We start from the raw sequence: 22,195 nt of genomic DNA on the forward strand, positions 1-22,195 counted from the left end.
CATTTACAAGATTTCTCAGAATCCTGGGCTAAAGTGAATTGTTCATACGAGAGAAAGAGAGAGTGAGAGCATGCGCGCACCGCTTCTGACATTGGGAAATAATTAAGTGACTTTTGAAGGTGAAAAGTGACTTCTAGACTGTAAAATAATCATTAGGTCATTTTGCCAGCACTAAGTTTTATACAAGTTGTTCACTGGCTTTAAGAGATTGTTCTATTAAATGAAATGAGACAATGTTTGTAATTCAGTCAGAAGCAATACTTGATAGTTAATTTAAAACGCATTATTGATCAATGCCAATGATAACAACACTAATGACATTTCACACAGGGACCCATCAATGACTTACACCCATTAGGACATTGAGCGCTAAAAAGTTTCTTATGTGGGTTGTTTCAAATTAGCCCCAAAGATCAAAAAATTTAAATCAACAGGGTTCCAGATTAGGTATCACTTTCCAAATACTGAATTATTTTAGACTCCTAAGAAATAGCTCATGATGTAAAGATTTCACTCAGCTTCTAACTCAAGATTGAAATTTTCTTCCTTTTTCGTAAAAAAAAAAAAATCCTCATTGCCTTGACCAGTTGGTTGGGCCTCATTCCAAAGGGGGAGGCTGCCAATTCGATTCCCAGTCAGGGCACATGCCACGTTATGGGTTCAGTCCCCAGTTGGGTTGTGTAGGCGGCTAACTGGTGGATGTTTCTCTCTCATGTTGATATTTCTCTTCCTTTCTCTCTCCCTTCCTCTCTCTCTAAAAATAAATAAAATCTTTAAAAAAATCCTCATCAATCTCTGGTTGATGACATTTTCATAAACAAGAAATTCATTCGTGCTATACTACTTTAATGAGATCTAATATTTCTACAGTAACTTAGAAAAGGAAAGCACTTTTATATGTTATTTCACTTGATCCCAGAAATAACCCCATAAAGTAGTCGTCATTATTTTATACATTAGAAATTGAGGGTCAGGAAGCGACATGACCTCTCTTAGCACACTCACCTCTGCCTAAGGCTGCACGGGCTGGGCGGTTGGTTCCTGGCCTGCCCCGTGGGTGGTACCTCCTGGATCTGGGCCTGCAGCTGCCCTCAAGCCAAACCTCAGACTCAGGGGTCCAACGACCCCTGTGCAGACTATTAAGGAAAGATGATCTATGCAGAGAACTGGTTTTGAAAGAAAGCACTTGCCCCTGATTTTCACTAGCTCCAGGTGGGTGAAATGGTTCCTCCTGACATTTGCTCAAAATGAACCCAACAGTACACAGGAAATTGTGCTCAATGCCAGGACTGCAGTGACTCCAGAATCCACTGGGGGGAAAATGTTGAGTTGAGTGGTTCCATGGAGCACCTGGATGCTTCCCGAGTGGGAGGGCCCAGGGAAGCCACCGCCACCAGGATCCCTGCGGCAGAACTCAAAAGGACTTGTCCTGCCGTCCACCACTGCAGCCCTGTTGCTGTCAATCACCCTCATCCCCCTCCAGTATAGGGAGCCCAGGGGCACAAGGAGCCTGGGGCGGTGGGGCTGGGCTGGGCTCCCATAGCACCGCCTACGGCTTTAGATGGCCAGCTTACGCAGTCACCTCCTTTCACTGGGGCAATGCCGATTAGTACAAAAACAACCTCCACTTTGCCTAGTGTATTACAGTTTTAAAACTTCTTATATGTTGTTTTGGCCATCTCTCAATTTTGGAAACAGCAAATAAATAAATAATAAGTAAGCCAACCAATAAAACAAACCTTAAACTTTCATTTGACTTACACAGGATCACCCTCTCTCCACCCTATAGTTCTCAAACTTTCCTGCTCAGGCAACAGGTGATCATCTATGTATTCCACATTCTTCCCTCAGCAGGCTGGGATTTAGATAATATCCCAGAAAATCAGAATTGAGAGAAATACAGTGAAAAGTACTGTGAATGTTCTTAGGACAAAAGTTATAAGGGTAGAGGTACATAATAATGAAGCCATTGGGGAAAAAAATGACTTAAAGAAGAAAAAATAAATCTATCTTTTATTTAAACATCAAACTTTATTTTTTAGTTATTTTTTTCCCAGTCTTCCATTACATAGGTAATAGAACCAAGATGTAATGATATACTGTGGACGTATTAGCAAAAATGATCTTACTTAATTGCTAACATAACAATATACAGAATTTACCAATTTTAATGAGTTCGTTGGGAATTCTGCTTACACTTTACTGTCTGCCTTTGAGTTAGTTATCTCAATTATTGATTTTTTAACAACAGATACGTTGGTGGCTTTATTCCTGCTTGCATGCAAAGTGGATGTGGATTTCTTCATCTTTCCCTCTCATATTCCTAATTAAAAACTTACCCATGGGCAAAATTTTAAAATACTTTAAATTTATTGAAGAAAAAATCCACGTGTAAATAGACCTGCATAGTCCAAACCCGAATTGTTCAAGGGTCAACTGTAGCTGCTGGGTCATTATCACCGAGTCTAGCATTGGAATTCCAGAGCATGATGGTCATGGTTGGAGTAAAAAGGCTAGCTGCAAGCCTGGCCCTGAGTTCACTGAGAAAGGGAAAGGAACATTCCAGAAGGTGAGGAGAAGGAAGTAAGCAGAGAGCAAGTATTTGAAAAGGAACTGCTCAAAGAAGAAAGCAGAAATACCTTCACAAGGTGGCAGAAGGGAAGAAACAGGTTCCCCTGTCTCTGCTGCTTGACAGAAAGGGATTATCAGTCACTTTGGTGCAGAAAGTTGAAAGGGATTATGGTGTTGTGAATGGGGGTGGGGGTGGGGAGAAGGTCAAAGTTAACTGGAGGAGGGGCGTGTGGTTAAGGAACTGGCGCAAGAGTGAGGGACAGCACAACAAGGTATCCGCGCAGCCCATTCCACTGCTTTTCCCAGATGTCACGTGACACATTTCAGCTCGCAGTCACTGAAATTCCCAGGCTTTTCCACACATAAACTCTTGTTTTGTCGGTTCTCCTTGGGTGTGGTTTATTTTGCCACCCTCCTTCAGATCAAGAAATATTTATTGAAAGGCCTGCCAAGTGCCAGGGCTCTGGAACAGCCCTTGACCTCAGAGAGCACACAGTTGAGCCGGGCAGACAGATATGATAACTGCCAATTACAAGACTATTTGGCGAATCTAGTGAAGGAAGTGAATGCAAGGGTCAGAAGCCACCCAACCTATTTCATATTTATCCCCTTGCAAAATCTCATTTTCAGTTCATTACTCCGAACAGTCTAGACAGTCTGTAACCTTGATTTTCTCATTTAACTTATGGACCATTTGCCAATATTTCAAATGCTTCAAAAGTCTGAAGCAGTAGCAAAAGACACTCGAGTAATTTTTAAGACGATGAATGAGCCTTAAAATGAAGTAAATTAGTGAATTTTCACCTTAAGCACATGTGTCACATACACAAAAATACTTGAAGCCTTTAAGGACCCAGTATTTATTATTTGAAGGGGAACTGTTTTTTTTTTTCTGTTGAGATATGGGCCTTCATGTTTTAAAACACACTAAGTCAAACAGTGAGAAAACTTTCCAAGTGAGAGCAAAAACATGAAAAAAAAATCGTATACTATGGTCCCAGTCTTGAGAAATAATTAAAATTACAAAATAGAACCTGTTTGTATATGCATAAAAAAACTAGGTGCCTCTAGAGAAATCTGTTAATAGAGATTATTTTGGCTTCTCAGAAGAGGCTGGCATTATGGGTAACCCTTACAATTTGTTACGTACTGACATAAAGCTGATCTAATCATGAATAGGTGTTATTCTTCAAACCAGAAGGAAAATCTATGCAGGCACCTTAAAAGGGCCAACTACCACTCATGACTATATTTTAACGCACATTCATTCTTGAAGACCTACAGATACTAACTTGATGTATCTATTGTTCAAAAGTACCCTCCAACGTCCAAAGGGGAGAGGGACCTTGTTGTGGTCTTCCTTATTCAGCCTGCTTCTTAACGAATCCAAAGACCTCTTCTTCCTTGTTCTAAGTACCCCTGGAGTCTGGCTCTCCCTGTCCTCACCTCTAACTGTCCTCCACTGACTTCCCTACACACCCATCACTCTAGTCAAACCAGTCTCCTTATTGTCCCAAGATCCCTGCTTCCGTAAGTTTGCTCACTTCTCCTTCCACCTGGAATGGATTTCCTCCTGCCTCTGTAAAAGTCTTACTCACCAGCCAAGGCCCAGCCTGAGCTCCACCTCTCCCAAGAAGCCCCCCTAAGGCTCATCAATTTCTTCTCTTTTCTAAGGCTACAGCTATTAAAATCTAAACATACAATTTATTTCCTTCGATTCTGCTCTTTCAACCTAATACCATCTGTAGCTCTGCTAACTTAAGCTCGAAATACCAATCCACAATAAAAACATAGCCCTAGTTTCCTATGGAAAATTCCAGGATGCCCACACATAAACGATGAGGCAGTACCCTTGACACCCTGGACATTTCTGGGTGTGTGTTTCTGCCAAGAGTTTTCAATGAGACGCCACAAAGGTTAACTGAACATGGGCTTTGGAGCTGGACTGGCTTCACCACGTACACATTTCATGACTTCTGGACTCATGGTTTCATTCCTCAGGGTCTCAGTTTCCTTCTCTATTAGATGAAACAAATAATTTGTAGCTTGATTTATTAGATACACTACTTCAGATGACAAATTCATCTTTATAATAAACCAGAATGGATGGATTTTTGACACTGGTCAAGGGGGAAAAGATAACTAGCAATGCTAAAAACACATTCAAAGACTAGACTAAAGGTTTCGAAGATCCTGCATTTCTTGGTGCGGCAATCACCGCCCCTCTGGAAGGTTCACAGGGCATGCAGAGAAAAGATGATGTAAAGAGCATGGCTTGTCAAGTCATCTAAGAATATTTTGTGTCCCTGAGGAAGCTGAAGAACCTAGCCCTAGGATGACTTCTCAAAGAGCAGAGTACTAGTAAATAAAACCTTAGCTACACCCTGTACTCTCAGCCAGACCCGTCCTCTGGGTTCAGCTTGATGACTTGGAAACCGCCTGCAAAGTAGAAAAGTCCCTATGGCAGGAACATCTCTGTTTCTGGGCATAAACAGCAAGGGACCGAATCTAGCAAAAAGCAAGCAGAGTCTCCTACCTGAACCCCTCATATGACCCTGGCCATTCTTTTAAGTTGCTATTTTTATTTAACCACCACCAGTGGGACTTTTCCCATTGGATAGAATTTAGAATTATGAATGAGTTCACAAGAAAATATGTACTACATCTGAACATGCTTTCCCAGACTATACCAGCAAATTTCAAGTAATCTATTTAAAAAATAAATAATAGTTATTTCTAAAAGGTTATTTCTGGCATCTTATTCTCATCTCAGCACTTAAAAAAAATTCTTTTTCACAGAGCTGTCTTACCCAGGACACGATCTCTTCTACGGCAAGGAACGCCGTCCCAGAACCTGTACCTCTGAATTACAGCTCGCTCACGCCGGCCCTCCAAAATCCTGTCCTCTTCTTGCTCTTTGTGCCCAACCCTCTAGTGCAGAACAGTATTTAAAAGCGAGGAGACAATCTGGGAGACGTAATAAGTCTCAAGAGAGTTTAAGAAATTTTATATCAAACATAATTGGGCTAAAATATCTAGTTCCAGTTCCAGGGCAAGACAATTTGAGAGGAATAACGAGAAAAAAGACATGGGAAAATGCTTTTTTCTTTTCTCCCCAAAGAGAACCAAGATTAGTAATTTTAGATGATTTGACTAACAACTGAATATATTTTCTGCTAAAGACTAGATTTCTCCCTTTTACCAACTTCCCATACTGAGGTTCTGAAGGACGGAAGGTAACCGCCCCCCATGAGGGGCGATAGTCGGACATGGAATTATGAACTTTGGTGTTGCTAGAAACTAGCCCTGAATGAGCTGAGTAATATATGCTTATATTTCTGATGAACAAATGTTTTCCTTGGCACGGGAAGAGGGAGATGGTTAGTTGACTAAGTTCCCAGGACGTGCAAAGCTTACACTTGAAATGTCTTTTAATCCTTGGCACATGAATCTGTGGCTAATTCAAAAAGTCCCAGAAATCTCAGGCAGGTGGGTTTCTTGGAAGGATACATAATGTGATATTCAACTTCAGGGTGGTGATAATTTTGGAGGTTTCCTATTTGTCACTGAAGCCAAGTTCTAATAATTTAACCTCTGAAGACTTCTGGGTATCTGATAGAGGATTCAGAATCACCTGTACCATTTTACATCACTGGAGTCACTAACCTGTAAGTCTTTACAGTAGAAATGCCATTCTTCATTATAAGCATTAAAATGAACTCCAGATCACATTTTAATGTGGAAATTCTGATATCAAAAAGGAAAGGTTAGTATTCTCTGGTCAGATAATTTTGAGACCAGCTGAACCTATTAAACATTACGGTCAAGTCGTTAAAATTATGCCTTGTAACTCATGGACTACAAACGATGTAAATCTTTGTACTTCACAACTATTCACCTGAGAGTCTCCATTTCATTCTTGTCATTTTTAAAGAAACCACCTCGTCTTTCTTTCACCCCAAGAGAAATCTGATTGCAACTGGAACCTGTGTGGGAGGTCGAAGCCCTAGCAACTAATTGGATCCTCTTAAAGGTTGGATTTTATGTCTGACCTATTTAGAAATCTGAGAAGCTTCTCTTTGAAAAGCGGCATCTCAAATCTTAATTTCTAAGTGTCAAGTATTGCTCATAGTCAAGGTCAAATGAGTTGATAGTTTGGTGCTAGATGCAACAGAATTCTTAGAGAACACTTTCTCTTAAGCTTAAGTTTAATTCACATGCTAATGCTTCTTAATGCTTTTAAGCCCCTACATATGTAAAATAAAGACTATATTTTCATCAAGTTACATTTTAAGTGACACCTAGAAGTAGTCCATATGTTAAATATAAAGGTCCATAATGACACTTATTAAAGGCTGGACTAATTTCATGGGTGTGGCTGTAATTTTTTCCCTTCTAGCCATCCATGGCAAAAGCCACTGACATCCTGCCCATGGGCCAGACCTGGCCCCCCCCCGCTTTGCTTTTGTACATAAAGTTTTATTGGAGCAGCGCCAAACCCATTTGTCTTCATGTTGCTCGTGGCAGCATTCACATCACAATTACAGCTGAGCTGTGGCAACACGGACTATGTGGCCCTCGGAGCCGAAAATATTTTCTATCTGGCCCTGTACAGAGAAAGTTTTTCTCGTCCTTGATTTGTGGTTTGTAGAAGTTGACCAGTCCAAGGCTCATAAACGGGTCCCTTTGAACCAATATATTATAGTAAAATCCCAGTGAGTAAAGTTTTCAAGTAGGATAGAGAATTTTATTGATCTACCAGTTTTCTTGTTTGGTTTCATACTAGAGGTTCTCCGAATGTGGATTTAGCTCCAACCTGACTCAGAATGTTTTTTTGACCAAGACTGGGAACAAGAGAGCCCACTCCAGTGTGCCTTTGCTCTGCCCATAGGTGACCGCGCTGGTGATGCCCACTCTGCAGCCCCACTGTGCTTTCTGTCTTCTTCTGAGAGTAGGCACACACACACCCTGTCTCAACCTTCAAGTCCATGGGAGGCTTTGTTGCACAGGGAACAATGACGATGTCTCAAATGTTCTTTGTCAAGAAAAGATCTTCCCCTCTTGGCCAAATAATGTGTCAGAAAACTTCTGTTAGAACAGTCCCTAAGGTGTCATCTCTGGACTGGTTATCTTTGAACTTGCTTCTTAAGTGGAAACGCAATAAACGTCCTCTTGTGCAATTTGGTTCTGTGGGATTTAGAAATGTTAGGAGGCTCACTAAAATTAATTGTATTAAAAATTATGTATCTCCAAGAAATCATCGATCAGTGAAAAGAAGTCAGTATTTAACAAGTCCCTATCTAGCTGTCCCCATTTGAAAATCAGGGGGCAGACACAATTGCATATCCACAAATAGAAAAAAAGCACCAAGATCCTGATCAAAAAGTAATCAGAATGGGCAGTAAAAGTTGTTCTGCAGGGAAAGTCAAAGTCAGAGACTTGTAGGAAGAAGCAGAAGAAGTGGGGAGGGAATTCTCCCCACTGTCCCGGTGGAGCTCTGTGAAAGGCACAGGAGCAGAAATGGAGAAGCTGAGGCTGGTGGTCTCAAGTACAGAGATGGCTGCAAACGTCAGTATGTTATTGGGGCCGCTCTGGAATGGGGGCAGTGTGACAAGCAGTAAACTTCCGTGCAACCAAGAGGACGTAGACTTTGATGCGATGATAAGAAGAGCCATGGTTCTTTGATGAGAGGTGTCTTGGTAAAAATAGTGTGTGTGGCAAACAGTATGCTAGAGTTTAGAACAGAAAAGCCAACTGAGAATAACAGAAAACCTTTCAGTCACACACACAGACACACACACACACATATATCACAAAGCTCCTTACAGCATTTTTCTATTAATTCCAAAGAGTAACGACTTCTCCGTTGGGTGGACAATAGTGAGACTGATGTTATAAAGGGGAGAACATTACAGCCAATAATTCTTGTGTTTTCCCTGGGCTGCTAACCAAGGCATGAATGAAATAACTATGTTGCCCTCCTTCCCCTTATTTATTTTGCACCTGGTCTTAGTGTCTCATTTTTGTGTTAACCATATCATAGAGCTATTTCCTAAAGCAGACAATTCCATACAGTATAACCGGGTAGAAGAAATAACACAATTTGTTCTTTGGGGGGAAATTCGAGGGAGTAAAAAAATGGAACGTCACCGCTGGCCTGACTTCTTATAAATGATACAAGCTGAATATTAAATTATTTACCCACTGCCCATACATTGTGTCGTTTCTCAGACCTAAACAAATCTCCTAAGTAAAGCACGCTGTTCCAGTTTTCTTTGTTATTTTATAGACATGTGTGTATGTGTATTTTTCTGTGCTGACAGCACAGACGTGGAAAAAGCCTGATAAAACCCAGTCCTGTATTTTATATGGCAGAAGAAGGAACCCAGTAAACACAAACAGAGCGGAGCGCTTCCTTTTGCTGACAACTGTATGATTTCCCCTTAATGCATTGTTTAGAACAGCCATACATTACGTGCCATTTCCCATTATCCTATGCACAGAACCAGTACCACACAGCTGTGGCTTTTCTTTCCAACAACCGATCAAGAAGAGTACATAGAAGATTCACGTGCCAGTGAAACCTGTCAAGACTCACAGCCCAGAGCCCAAGAGCTCTGTTTATATGGACAGAACAGGTGTGTGGCCAGGCAGCTGGGGTGAAACCTCCCCTCCACCTTCTCAGCCCTTCTCAGCCTCCTGCCCTTGCAGGCTCCCCTCTGGGTTGGTAGGGAGAGCAGCTTTGGGAGAACCTTCTTTTTCAAGGCTGTTTCCTTCTGCCAAAGAAGACTGGCTGGCTGGCTCTCAAGACTGCAAGCATTTGACAACTGCAAATAGCAGTGAGCATGTCAACTCATTTTATTCACATCCCTCACTGGGGAATCAGAAAGCCAAGGACACACTGGTGATTTCCCTGGTTTTATGGATCTCTACTCCCCTCCCGCCCAGGCCTGCAACACATTTTTGGTTCTTGTGTTCAGTGTCCTGGCATCTGCAGTGTGGGAAACCTTAACTGAGAGCCAATAGCCCCACAGCTTCTCCCTATTAAAATGTGCAATTGGGTTTCACAGGCGTGTTTCAAACACCATTCAAGGCGTGATTTACAGGCTACCGTCTAGCCCCACAGCTGTTTTTTTTCACCTCCACCCCCAGACTTAGTCGTTTATGGGAATCCACCACTCAGCTCCCTAGTACACAGTCTTCTCATTTTTGGCCTCTGCCCTCACTCTCGTGCATCCAAAACTATGGAAGACCTATAGTAAGGACCCAAGAAAATACTGATTGAATGAATAATTTGATGCCTTCTTCCTGCTTACCCTACCCTCTAATTAAGTGGTTTTTTTCATCAGATTCAATGAATCACTTTAAGCCCATTGATATTATTTGTATGTGTTAAAAACCACACAGGCCTCCCTCCATAGTTGCCATCCAGAGCTTTCACGGTCACTATGCTCTTGCTTCAGAAGAAAAAACACCACTTCTATAGATTGCAGGTTATTTCCTGCGGCTGAATAAAGACAGACTATCTGTGTTATGCAGAGAGTTATTCAGTATCATATCTTCATGATTCTGTGACCACCGTCCCCAAGATCCTAGCCTCGTCTGGCTTCCAAGAATCTGAAATCAGCCCCCAAAAGGTTAAGTCTCAGGCCTAGGGTTGTGATTAGGTCAGATGGAGGTACTGATACTATCTTCTAAACATTTGATTGTAAAGGGTTGGAGGAATAGAATAGTACTAGGACTGTTTTCTGAGTTTTCTTTTACAATATAGCTCTTGGTATACAGTATAGACTCAGGAAATAGACTGAACCTAACTCTTCTCAGCCTTTGCCGAGGAAGATAATCCATGCAATGAGTGGGTCTGTGGCTTCCCTTATTCTGTGACTGAGACCCACTTTTCTAGTCAGAAGGACAAAGGAAAATGAAGGTATAACACTAAGAGAAATGTCCCAGGTAAAGTCTTTGCTGGAAATGGTGTTTGGATGGATCAATTTCACCCAAATGGCCCCACAGGTGTAGCTTGCATTTCAGATGAAAGCAATTCATTAAAAACCATGGTAGTAAAGATCTGAAAATTCACATCAAATTATAATTTGCCCTTTGCTGCAACATAATCTTTTCCAATGCACACAATCTCAAAGTGCAAAGGGGACATTTTCTGTACTCTTTCACATGTACTCTACCCCACTCCTAGCTTTGAGACTGTAAAGTCCTGGAAAACAACAACGTAGGCTTCCTCCTACATTTTAAACTAACACACAACAGTTAAGGAGATAGCGTGCTCACTTCATCACAAGCCACAGTCATAACAACAAACCTTCTTTGCTAAACAGAAGTTCTTTTAGACAGGAATATCAATAAGAAGCTAGAGTGTAAGGCTAGTGTTTAATGATTTGCAGAAGAAAGGCCACCAAGTTCTGCACCTGAATAAAGGCAGCTGTTACTTCCAGGACTTACCTTTCCTTTCCCTCCTACAGTTGTCTTCTTATGGACCTCATGAATAAAGATCACTCATTGACTCCTTTGAGAATCTGATAATTAGACCATGCTGACATGTTGGGCTGTCAGATTTTCAGGTTACCTGAAGAGTCAACATTTTTAAACTCTTACATTAAACCCCCCCCCCCCCCCAAAAAAAAACTCATGATCCTTATAAAAGGTCCCAAAGGCCAGAATTTCAATCAAAGGATGAGAATCACAGGAACAAAATGAGCACTTGTTAAACACCTACCATGTGTCATATGTTGTATTAGGCCATTCACCTAATTCTCATCAGTGTATGTTTTCTCATTCATCTCTCAAGGTAGAGTTGTCTTTATCCAATTTTATATGTGAGTACAAAAAGCTAAGATTGCCCAGGAATATAAAACTGGCATTGAGAGAAGATTCGAAGCCATACCTATGTTCCATGAGCCCACAAACTTCCTTTCCAGTCCACTAAGCTCCTCCTAAGACCGTACTAGCAGACACTGGGAGATAGCCTGTTCCCTGACCTGGGAAATATTCAGACTGGTGTAATCAAAACACTTCTGTTTCTTGATGTGATCAAAACAATGAACGATCCACTCGCTCACTAGGCCACACCTGTAACAAACTCATTCTCTCTCTCTCCCTGCCCCTGCCATATCTTCTGTTACACCGCCAGTGAGGAGACCCCCTCCATGGCTTCCTGTATTTATTCTGAGACCCTAAAGCTGGGCAGTTCAACCCCCCTCCCCAAATGATCCTTTCTCAACATCCTTCAGGTATTAAAAAATACCACTGCAATACCCCTAAATTATCTTGTGACCCAATCAATAGGACATATTTGCCCCAACCCGTTCACCTTTTCTGTTCCTACTCTGAATTCTGTTATTAATTTACATATCTCACCCCCCAAACACTTCGAAGCACATTCATATTTTTAAGAACAAGACAGAATGTAAATAAGTAAACAAAGAAATAAGCATCTGGTATTCCATCCTCTTTCCTGCCTGCAGTAGAAGAATCCAGCATTACCCCACCCCACACATTGTGCACTTGCCACAAACAATGCTGCTGACATGCGTTGGCACCAATCACTTGCCCCTAGAGTTCACAACACCACCCAACTCCAATTTCTGTACTGCTTCAACCTTTCCATGTTTCTTCCTTCACTTGAACCACCATGTTTTTGCATAAGATTTTGCTCCAGAAAGAACGGTTGGCAATGAATCCCAACCCGCCTTAACCCGAAGTGGTTCATTTTGTCTGGGCAACCCGTTTTACCATTGGAGTCTTCCACTTCTTCGGCCGGGGTAGCTTTTTGGGAGGCGTGGTGGGAGTGTGAGGACAGAAGACTGACAATTCGTGGCCTGGGGAGGGTCAGGGCTTTTCCGTGGACCTTGAGGGAGTGTTCCTTTAACTGGCTGATTGTCATGGTGGAAAATGAGCACCAAGAACACTTGTAGGCATGTTCACCTGAAGATGGGGGCAAGGGGCAAAAGGAACAGGAGGAAAGGAGGGCAGAAGGGGGTGGAAAAGAGAACAACATGGTTAATTCACTCGACAGAAGAGCTTCTCAAGCTTCGGGGCCTGAGAACCCTCACAGAACAACCGCCCGCCCATTCCCGCAGCCACAGCACTCCTTTGGGACTGACACTTCGAGGAGCTCCAGAATCAGGTGACCTGGTTCCTTTTCATTCCACGCTCTATTTACTGGAGGAGCCTGTGGGCTGGCCCCCGCAGGGAGCAACACCAAATGTCTGTGTTACCTCCATCAGAAAGGCCTCCCGTCTCTCTCCCCCCCCTTCTCTGTACCAGAAACCACCAAGTCAGTTTTCGTTCCAGATTGCCTTTATACCATTGGCAGAAAATAACACACTCAATTCTTTTTCCAAGGGTCTATTGGTGGCTTTCTAGCACAAAGTCACTCAGTGCAAATCTACTGTGTTGGTGTCATTCTTTACTTCCTTGCTGACTGTACAGCTCAGTTCCACACATCCTATAGGGATTTGGGGGAGGGGGTGGTTTGGACCAGCTCGTAAACCTCAGCATAAAAGCCCATTTCCCTATGTAGTCGATAATACAGAAATGTGTAAAAAATAAGTCATTTTTTAACTAAGAAAGAGGTATGTATATGTGTTTGTGTGTATCTCCACTTCTTTCTTTTTTAAAGATTTTATTTATATCTAGTAGAGAGGGGAAGAGAGGGAGAGAAACATCAATGTGTGGTTGCCTCTCACGCACCCCCCCACCCCCCAATGGGGACCTGTCCCTCAACCCAGCATGTTCCCAGACTGGGAATTGAACCGTCAACCTTTGGGTTCACAGGCCTGTGCTCAATCCACTGAGCTACATCAGCCATGCTCAATCCACTGAGCTACATCAGCCAGGGCTCCACTTGTTTCAATAAACAGGATAGTTCAGTTAAAATAAGTATTTTTCTTCTTTTAATTATTTTTATACCCCTGAAACACAACACAAATCACTATGACTAGATTAAATTAGAGTATGATTTGCCTTCGCCCTAAGTCACTTTTTCAATTAATTGCGTTTTAAGAATCAAGGGCATTACATGAGCCTGCTCATGTTGTTGTGTTGCCCTGGTACAATCAACTCAAAAAGGCATTTTGTTGCTTTGTGTAACAATTGGCTTAGGATGGTCACGTCTGCAATGCAGCCACTCCACTTCTGAGAATTTACATTAAGGAAACATCCTTTGATACACAGAAAGCTTTATTTGGAAATAAGCATTTATTTGTGCTTGAAAAGGACACAAAAATACCTAAATTTCAAGCCATAGGAAAACGATTAGGTAAATGTGGGCCTATCTTCTTGATGAATTATCATTTTCTTAAGGAGTTTATAATAAACTCAGAAAAATAAAATACTCAGAGAAATACATAGGAAGGCATAATATATTTTAGATTAAATTATAATCACAATTGTTAAAGATAATTATACAGGAAATGGTTGAAAGGAAAGACTATCAAATGTTAACAACAGTGGTCTTCAGATAATAAGATTATGGATGATAGACTCTTTTTCTTCCATTTTTAAATTGTCTTTAATCAACAAGTATTTTTGGCATTTATTTTTAAGGTGAAATTCAAAAGCCAGAGGAGAGCCCTGGCCAGTGTGGCTCAGTGGACTGAGCACTGGCCAGAGAACTCAAAGATCACTGGTTCGGTTCCTGGTCAGGGCACACGTCTGGGTTATAGGCCAAGTCCCCAGTTGGGGATGTGTTAAGAGGCAACCAATTGGTGTTTCTCTCTTTCTCCCTCCCTTCCCCTCTCTCTAAAAAGAAATAAACAAATCTTTAAAATGAAAAAAACCAGAGGAGAGAAAAGAGAAGGAAGTAGAGGGATAAGAGCGGAAGAAAGGCAGTTATGAAAATTCTATGGGATAATGACACTGGCTGAGGGCAGAGCTGATGCTGCCGACGGTCTGACAGTCTTGGGTTTAGTAAGTGAAGCAGGAATTGGAAGATAAACCTCTGCCTTTCTTGGCCAGGTGAGCCTGTTACCTCCCTGCCACTAAATGGTTTCACACCCCAAGTTCTGCCTAAATTCTCCTTTCACCACTGATGACCCCAAGGGCTTGTGTTTCCAAGAAAGTCTTGAAACTAACCCTGAGTTTTACAACATGTTACAGCCCAAGGCAGAACAGAAATTCAAAGTCAAGAGGATCCAAACAAAACACTTGTCGGAAGTCACCCCAACCATTACCTAGGAGTTACAGGATAATGCTGGGCCATGAACAATGGGATTTACTAATATTATAAATATTAGTTGTACATACATGTTTACATATTATATACTTACATGTTAATATACAGGGCGGGGCAAAAGTAGGTTTACAGTTGTTCATATGGAAGATACTATAATAACAATAACACAAAATTAAAATGTTTGGCGTACTCATGACTGTAAACCTACTTTTGTCCCACCGTAGAACATATAATAACACCACGCTTCTGCTCCCATGTTTCAATTTTTAAAATCTGAGCCTGGCTATACGAACTTTAGTGGTTATAAGTAGCCCAACTTGAAAGAGAGAATTTCAATCCAGATTATTTGGTTCATCTATACAACTTTTACCCTTTGAAAAAAGGTTTTTAAACAAATCCATCTACAACAAACAAGATGAGTCAAGAGTCCTTTGGAAAATGCATTGGCTTTCTCTCAGCCAAGCCACTGTCAGTGGCTAAGAGCCATTCCTGGACACCAAGGTCCCAAGGCCAGAGAGAACTGAATTATATTTCTCTCTCTCTCTCTCTCTCTCTCTGGATGCTGCCTTCTCTCCAACCAATGAGCACAGAAGGCCAGTCTGCTTGGGCAGCTCCAAGAACATACACGTTAGCTCAGTGCCCTGGAGCCAGTGTGCAGCCTCTGGCACTCTTTCAAAGCCCTTCCCACAGGCCAAATCATTTACCCAACTCCCACTGTGCAAAATACTTTTGACAAGGCTGGGGCCTATGGGAAAAAACACCAGGATGGTGTCTCAGCTGAATAATTTACAAGAGACAGTTAGAAAAGAATGGCCCGAACCCTGAAGCCTCTTACTCTATGAACTTCACTGGAATTTTCCTGGAGGTATAAAAATATTCACAGAGAAAAAAGCCCACTTGGATAATCTCCCTGCCCCATTCCCTAAGCCCAGTGGGGCCCAGGGCATCTGGAAGACGTCAGTAGTTTTACTCCATTAAGCCAGTTCAACAGGACCCAACACTCAGGAGATAGCGGAGACAAGATCATATTTCCATGGGGGTTGGGGAGATGGCAAAAGTTAAGGAAGGACTGAGGTTCTGGGTGGTTTTTATAACCACACAAGAGAAGCTAACAAATGAAAAGAGTTGTAGCTGCTTGCAAATTTTCAGACTAGGATCTAAATACTTTAGCTGAGCAAAGTCAGGGAGATTTGACTTGTAAAAGAATCTGATAGTTCAGCTAGGTACTCTGAGACCTCATTTCCCCAAATTCCTTTGTGTTTGATGTAAGTTCCTCTGAGGTTGTCAAAACCTCTGGGCGGGCCACCAGCTGCTGTTGAGCCGCAGGTTCTGAGAATGACTGAGAAAATGATGGAAAAGCCCCCATTCCCAGCCCACTGCCTCTCCTACATCATGAAGCCTTTTCCTCTTGTCTGAGTTCTGATCATCTACCTGCAGGCATCCCCTATCACATGCAAAGTAGAGAAGAGCAGAAAAGAGAGGGAGGCCACATCTTGTCAGTGAAAAGGATGTTTGTGGAGTCAAATTCTTAGTGAATGGCCTACATGGCTTTGAGCAGTTCGCACCATTCCGAGTCTCTGTATCCTCATCTGAAACGGAGGGTGACAACAACACCTACCTGTTAGGATTGTCATGAGGATTAAATACGAGGGGGACTCAAAACAACCGGAATTTATTTATTAAAAATTTTGTATTTATTCTTACACGTTTAAACTTTAGTCACCTTCAAAGTATTCTCCATTTGACGCAATGAACCTATGGAGATGTTTTTTCCCTAGTTCAAAAGTTTTTGAATTTGTCGATTTTGATGCCTTTTAATGTTTCTGCCATTTTTTTATTTCACCTCTTCCACATTGGTACATTTTCCTCTTTGAGAACTTTTTATTCATCAGGGAAATACGAAAAAGTCACTTGGGGTAAGACTGGATGAATAGTGAAGATGGGGCACAGGGGTCAAGCTATTTATGGTCAAAAACTGCTGAACACTCAGCATGGTGTGGGCAGGTGTGCTCATAAATCACCCATCATGAAATGGGCAAACATGTTGAGAAAATCTTCAAAAATAAATTCACTGAAGCTGAACGCAGCCTCTCACAACAATGCCAGCTGGTCACTGATGTGGATGGGTTCCAATTCCAGACAAAAGATAAGAAGTGACCAAAGTCATTTCTTATTTTGTGTCTGTGAAGTATCTAAGGCATCACATGAGAAATCTTACTATGTGCCTTGAGTTCTCTGTTCCTTTGAACTTCCTCAAGATTAGAGCATTATTTTATTTGGGGACTGTCTTTAGTGGATATAACAATTCAAATATTTCCATTACATAGGCCAGAAGATTTAGAAATTTTTCTTAACAAAAGCTGTTAGTAACCTGAATCAACTATGACATGGGCGTCGAGCCTGTAGCATTATTTTGGCTTTGGGTGATTCCTCAACTTTTCTTTATTAGGTTAAAACAAAACTAAACATGCAACCATCTCAAGAATGACTTATTCTCATGTGTTGGACAAGAGACTTTTAAAATTTCACTCAGTGAAGACCACTGGATTTCAAACCCTGACAATGTGTGTCATGAATAGCAACTCACCAGCATGAGCTTTGAGTATATGTGTCTTCAGCCGGCTGTTATAGGAGGACTTGAAGGAGCAGAGTTTGCACCGGAATGGTTTGTGGTGTCCGTGGTGGGTCTGCATATGGCGATCCAAACTTGATGTAGAAGGGGAAAAAAAAAGGAAGGAAAAAAAAAAAAAGGTTAAAAATTGTAGACAACATTTTTTCATTGCCTTTTTCTAGAACTCCCACTTCTAAGCTGTTCCAAGCCATTTTGTTACTTCCTAATGATCATAAATAAGTAAAAGACCAAGAGTTGTATGTGCTCTAAAAGGAGGGGACGCTAAGGGAAGGAAGAGATAACATTTGCATAGAAAAGGGAGGTTTCAAAGTGGTTGAACTACTTGCAACAAGCTGTCTCCAAAGTCTTTGTAAATATGCAGGTGTGTTTACAGGAAGTCATGTGATACCATGATGTTTGCTGCGCATTAATCTCCCAGAAGCAACTTACAAGGATGTCATTTAGTTAGAATGCATTCCTAGTGTTTCACAATTACTAGTTTAAAAAAGTAATAAATATACACAATGAGGTGTGGGATGAAGTCCTAATCTGTGTCACTGCCCCAGAGAACTAGATTCCATTCCGAATGACTCATTTGGGAACGGTACTGCTTACCATCTAAACAGGCTCTGCGCTCCTGAGTTCGGTGGCAGCACTACGTCTTCCTCTGGATGCCCTTTAGCTGCCTTAGACTCCACCCACAGTGACCAGACCAACAGTTTTCTTTTTCTCCAAAACAAACTTTCCCTTTCACGTCCTCTTTTCTATAAAGGGCACCTTCAGCCAACCAGACTGAACTCTGCTGTGTGCACTCTACCTTGTCACTCATCCCTTATACTAAGTCAGTTCTTCCAAGTCAGGCAGACCCCAGTTCCCTCCCAAAGTTCTATCCTCACTTCTCGGATCGGCTACTATCACGGCCTCCTAATTGGTATCCCCTACCTTTTTTTTTTTTTTCCGGTCAACTCAAGAGCATGAGCTATGAAGTCAAATGGCCTGGGATCAAATCTTAGCTATGGCTTATAAGCAGTGTAGTCCTGGGGAAGCTATAAGCTCTTTACACTAAAAGCCTCAACTTTTCTTATATAAAATAGAGATAATAATAGGACCATACCTCGGGGCTGTTGGAGATCCTACATCAAAGTTCCTAGTATATAGTGAGGCTCAATAAATGTTAGCACTTATGATGACTTGACTCTTCTGAGTCTTCTTTTACTAGTAATGTAAATTACAAAGTACTAATTCCACATTCAAAGACTCCAAACATGGTCTCTGCTCAAGCAGCCAGACTTTATTTTCCAGTGTCCCTTTATGTACAACTTACAGATCAGTCAAACCGGAACCCCAGCTGAGCTCCTGTGGGCCTCACACTCTCTTCCCCAGGCTTGTACTCTCATGTTTCCCCCCACGGCACATGCCTGTTTCAAATGATTCAAGCCTTATCTTCCTGCTTTAAGACTTGACTCAAATGCTCCCTACTCTATAAAACCTTCTTGATTCTTCCCAAGTGATGTAAAATTTCCCCTTTGACCCTTCATAGCATTTTATTGACCTATATTTTTAAAGGCATGTGCCTTCATATCCAAAGTAATTCGTGTGCTTGCTTTATTTATCATCCAAGTAGACCCTAAATTCCCTTAGAACACTGACCATGTTCTATTCATCTTCACTTTCCCCTAAAGCCTCCAGCACAGTGCCTAGCACAAGGGCATATTCATTTATTCATCATGATTTATTGAGGGTCTACTGTGTGTCAGAAAATGTGATGGATTCTGTTAAAAAAATACTCACTGAATTGATGAGAACTACGTAAGTTTTATACCAGCACTTGAATCTGACAACAAAGATTGGATATTAGGCTCTGAATAATGTTAGTTTGTAACCCACCCCAACCTCTGCAGAAGCAATGCCTTCTCCTGCCTTTCAATATCCACTAACTAGCACTTTATCTTTTTAGAGAGGCAAACAGCCCATCATTTATTTTCAATTATCACAAAAATAAACAGCATGTCAGTCTTACAATTAGTCACCTTCATCCAAGACCATGGAGCACATTATCAAACATTTATCTCTCTTACACATTTGACAGAGAAAGGCAGCAAAAGGTTGTTCCTTCTCAGAACCACTCCTCTTCTCCTTGCCCCGAAAAGCCTTACACAAAACCCCAAATTTATAATTTCCAAGCTGTGATGAACAGCAGGAAGCTCTCTCTTCTCGATCACCCCGAACTTCTCCTTGGCATCTATCAACTTATCTACCCTTCAAGGTCTTTTTTAAAATATCAAACAATGATTCTTTTGTCACATGGGTTAATAGTCCTAATTTTACCTCCTAGCCACTCAATTTCCCAAATGGAACTTACTCTTCAAATGATGATTAGGTTCTGGATGAACATCTGACAGATGTACCAATAAACTTAACAACTCTCTGGTCTTTCTTTGTGTAAATCAAAGCAATACCTCCCAAACTGTCATTTTTGAAAAATGCCAGCATTAAGTCAAATCTCATACCAACCAAGCAATCACCTGTTCTTAGCCCCACTTGACAGATGAGGTAACTGAGGTTCAAGGTAACAGCCAACTAAATAGCAAGCAAGAACCACGCATGAGCAGTGCTTGCTGACTCCTCCGAGCTTCTCCTGCTCTTATTTAGCTGCCTTCTGCTATGACACCTCCTCCCACATACCACCTGAGACCACTCAAGAGCACTTACTTGTGCCTGAAAGCAGAAACAAAGGAGCAATACTGGCAGCTGTACTTGTCCTCGCGGGTAAACATGGCCAGGGCCAGGTGGCTCCTCTCATGAGAACGCAGCCCCTGCATGGACATCAGGACTCGGTCACATTGACTACAATGGTATCCCCCCGGCCGGGTTTCATCCTCCAACATTCCATCAAGCAAGCAGTGTTCACCATCCACCCGGTCCACCAAGGCGCCACTGGCATCTTTAGCTGCTTCCAATCCATCCAGGAACAAGTGGGAAGGGTCTTCAGCCTCCTGCTAAGAGAACCACACACACACACATGCCCCACCAACAAAATAAATATCCATTGTCATTTGCCCCAGCCTTTCTCCTCTCCCTTCATTCTCCCACACTCAAGCAGCATTTCCTGACACAGCTTCCTTCCCTGCCTCTCCAGCTCCCTCTGGAGGGACGGCAAACCCGACAGCCATTCGTCATGTAGGTCAACACATCCAGACACAGGGTGAGAGAAGGGTTCTCCTACTTTGAAGACGGTTGATTTCTTTATTTTTCATCTTTAAAAAAAGAAAATTCAAATTGTAATCCCGCCTAAACTGACATAAAGCAGGGTTAGGGTTACGGCTCAGAGAAAAAAGGGACAGGGAAAGAGGGAGGGAAACACCCCAAGTAGTTTGGGCCCCCTTGAGAAATAAAGGAAAAATGAAAGATCCCGTTTCTCTGCCCCCCCACGTTCATCCCCACCCTGCAGACGGTGACATGACTTCACCCTTTGCCCAAAGGGTTGCTGTGTAATCAATTCAAAATACTAAGAAGCAGCCTGGTTTTAAGCCACTCAGGTTTCAAGGTGGTTCTTTGGATTATTGGGTTATAGGAAGAATCATTCTGTCTCCCCTTGAGTGAGTCCAGGGCTGGGCCACACCGCCATGGCAGGGAAGAAGCTGACCAGTGCTGCCCCTGGGGACCACTGCTCTGCCGACAGCCAGGAAGCTTCAGTCTTCAAAGAAGCAAAGCAGAAGCTTTACCTCCATGCCACGCTGGCAAAACAGGACAAAAATTGAGTAGGGCTGATGCCCAAAATATATTCACATAGCCAGAGAGAAAGAGCAGGACCATGAACTGACTCCTCTGCTCAGAAATGACAAGTGCTTAGACATGTCCTGGAAGGCAGGGATGGTGGCGAGGTTATTGAAACAGTGGCTGCTATTAGGTTTATGAAGTTCAAAACAGGTGGCCTGTGTTTGTCAGTAACATACGGGGAGGAAGGATGCGAGACAAATCAGGTCGACAGGCTCTCAGGGCCAACTGTGACTTAAGGCTTTTAGTTTTAGATTTAATGCCTCTTCTGCTCCTCAGAGGACTCAGGATAAGAGGTAAAAAGGCAGGTTCTCCTGGGCTCTCTGTATCTCCAGGCCGATGCAAAAGAACAGTAAGAAGTCAGGCAGTGGGAGGAGCCGAAGATGATGGGAACAGAACCCACTCGATTCCTCTCAAGAGCTTGGGCCACTTGGAAGAGCAAACACCTAATGGCACTAGATGCAGAAGAGAAGGGGGAACCTAACGCCTCCTGTACCGAGAGGCCCGGATCTTCTGTATCCACCAAACTATCCACGTGGAAGGGAATCAGATCGAAACGCAACCAGGTCGAAATGCAAGAGATGAGGGAGGTCCAACCTGCAAAGAAATCAGAACAAGCCAGAGCGATCCAAGCATAACTCAGGAATGCGCACACTCTGGGACGCCCTTTCCTGAGCGGCTTTGAGCAACAGTGTTAATGAGTAACTCGGATGGCTCACACACAAGAACGCTCATCCAGACCTTCCCAAGTTCTCACCTTCACAGAGGACACGGCCGGGACACTGCCGTACTGGACGTGCTTTCGGAGGTGATTGCAGATGGCTCGGAGCGTTGGGTGCACTTCTACACAGAATTTACACTTGTAGCCCACCACCTTCCTCTCCTTGATCTTTGGCACCTCTTCTAAGTGACCAAAAGGCTGGTAAAATACAGTGGTAGCCATCAGTACTCCAAGCCCTCCCTCAATGGCCGGCATTTATTCTTGTAGCTTACTAGCAGATTTTATTTTAAAGCAGGTTAGCAGGTTAAAAACCAAGGGAGATATA

At 42.4% G+C, this 22,195-nt stretch overlaps 1 protein-coding gene across 14 annotated transcripts in view; it reads right to left on the minus strand.

The window, feature by feature from the left end:
* ZNF462 (zinc finger protein 462) overlaps positions 1-22,195 on the minus strand; it is a 139,749-nt gene that overhangs the window by 55,272 nt on the left and 62,282 nt on the right. For 11 of the 14 annotated variants that reach the window (XR_005083558.2, XR_005083560.2, XM_037152648.2 and 8 more), the window contains 4 exons: positions 21,907-22,068; positions 20,085-20,371; positions 17,349-17,467; positions 12,319-12,510 (listed from right to left, as the gene is read on the minus strand). Coding sequence is in view for 12 of the 14 variants with exons in the window: in XM_037152648.2 (XP_037008543.1) it covers positions 12,319-12,510; positions 17,349-17,467; positions 20,085-20,371; positions 21,907-22,068 (760 nt within the window). In the remaining 2 variants the exon portion in view is untranslated. The remainder of the gene's footprint in view (positions 1-12,318; positions 12,511-17,348; positions 17,468-20,084; positions 20,372-21,906; positions 22,069-22,195) is intronic. The other 3 variants (XM_037152654.2, XM_037152653.2, XM_037152651.2) reach the window with 2 other exon arrangements.

This window comes from Artibeus jamaicensis, unplaced genomic scaffold, assembly GCF_021234435.1.
Source record: "Artibeus jamaicensis isolate MK-2021 breed Jamaican fruit bat unplaced genomic scaffold, CSHL_Jam_final scaffold_1964, whole genome shotgun sequence".
NCBI lineage: Eukaryota > Metazoa > Chordata > Mammalia > Chiroptera > Phyllostomidae > Artibeus > Artibeus jamaicensis.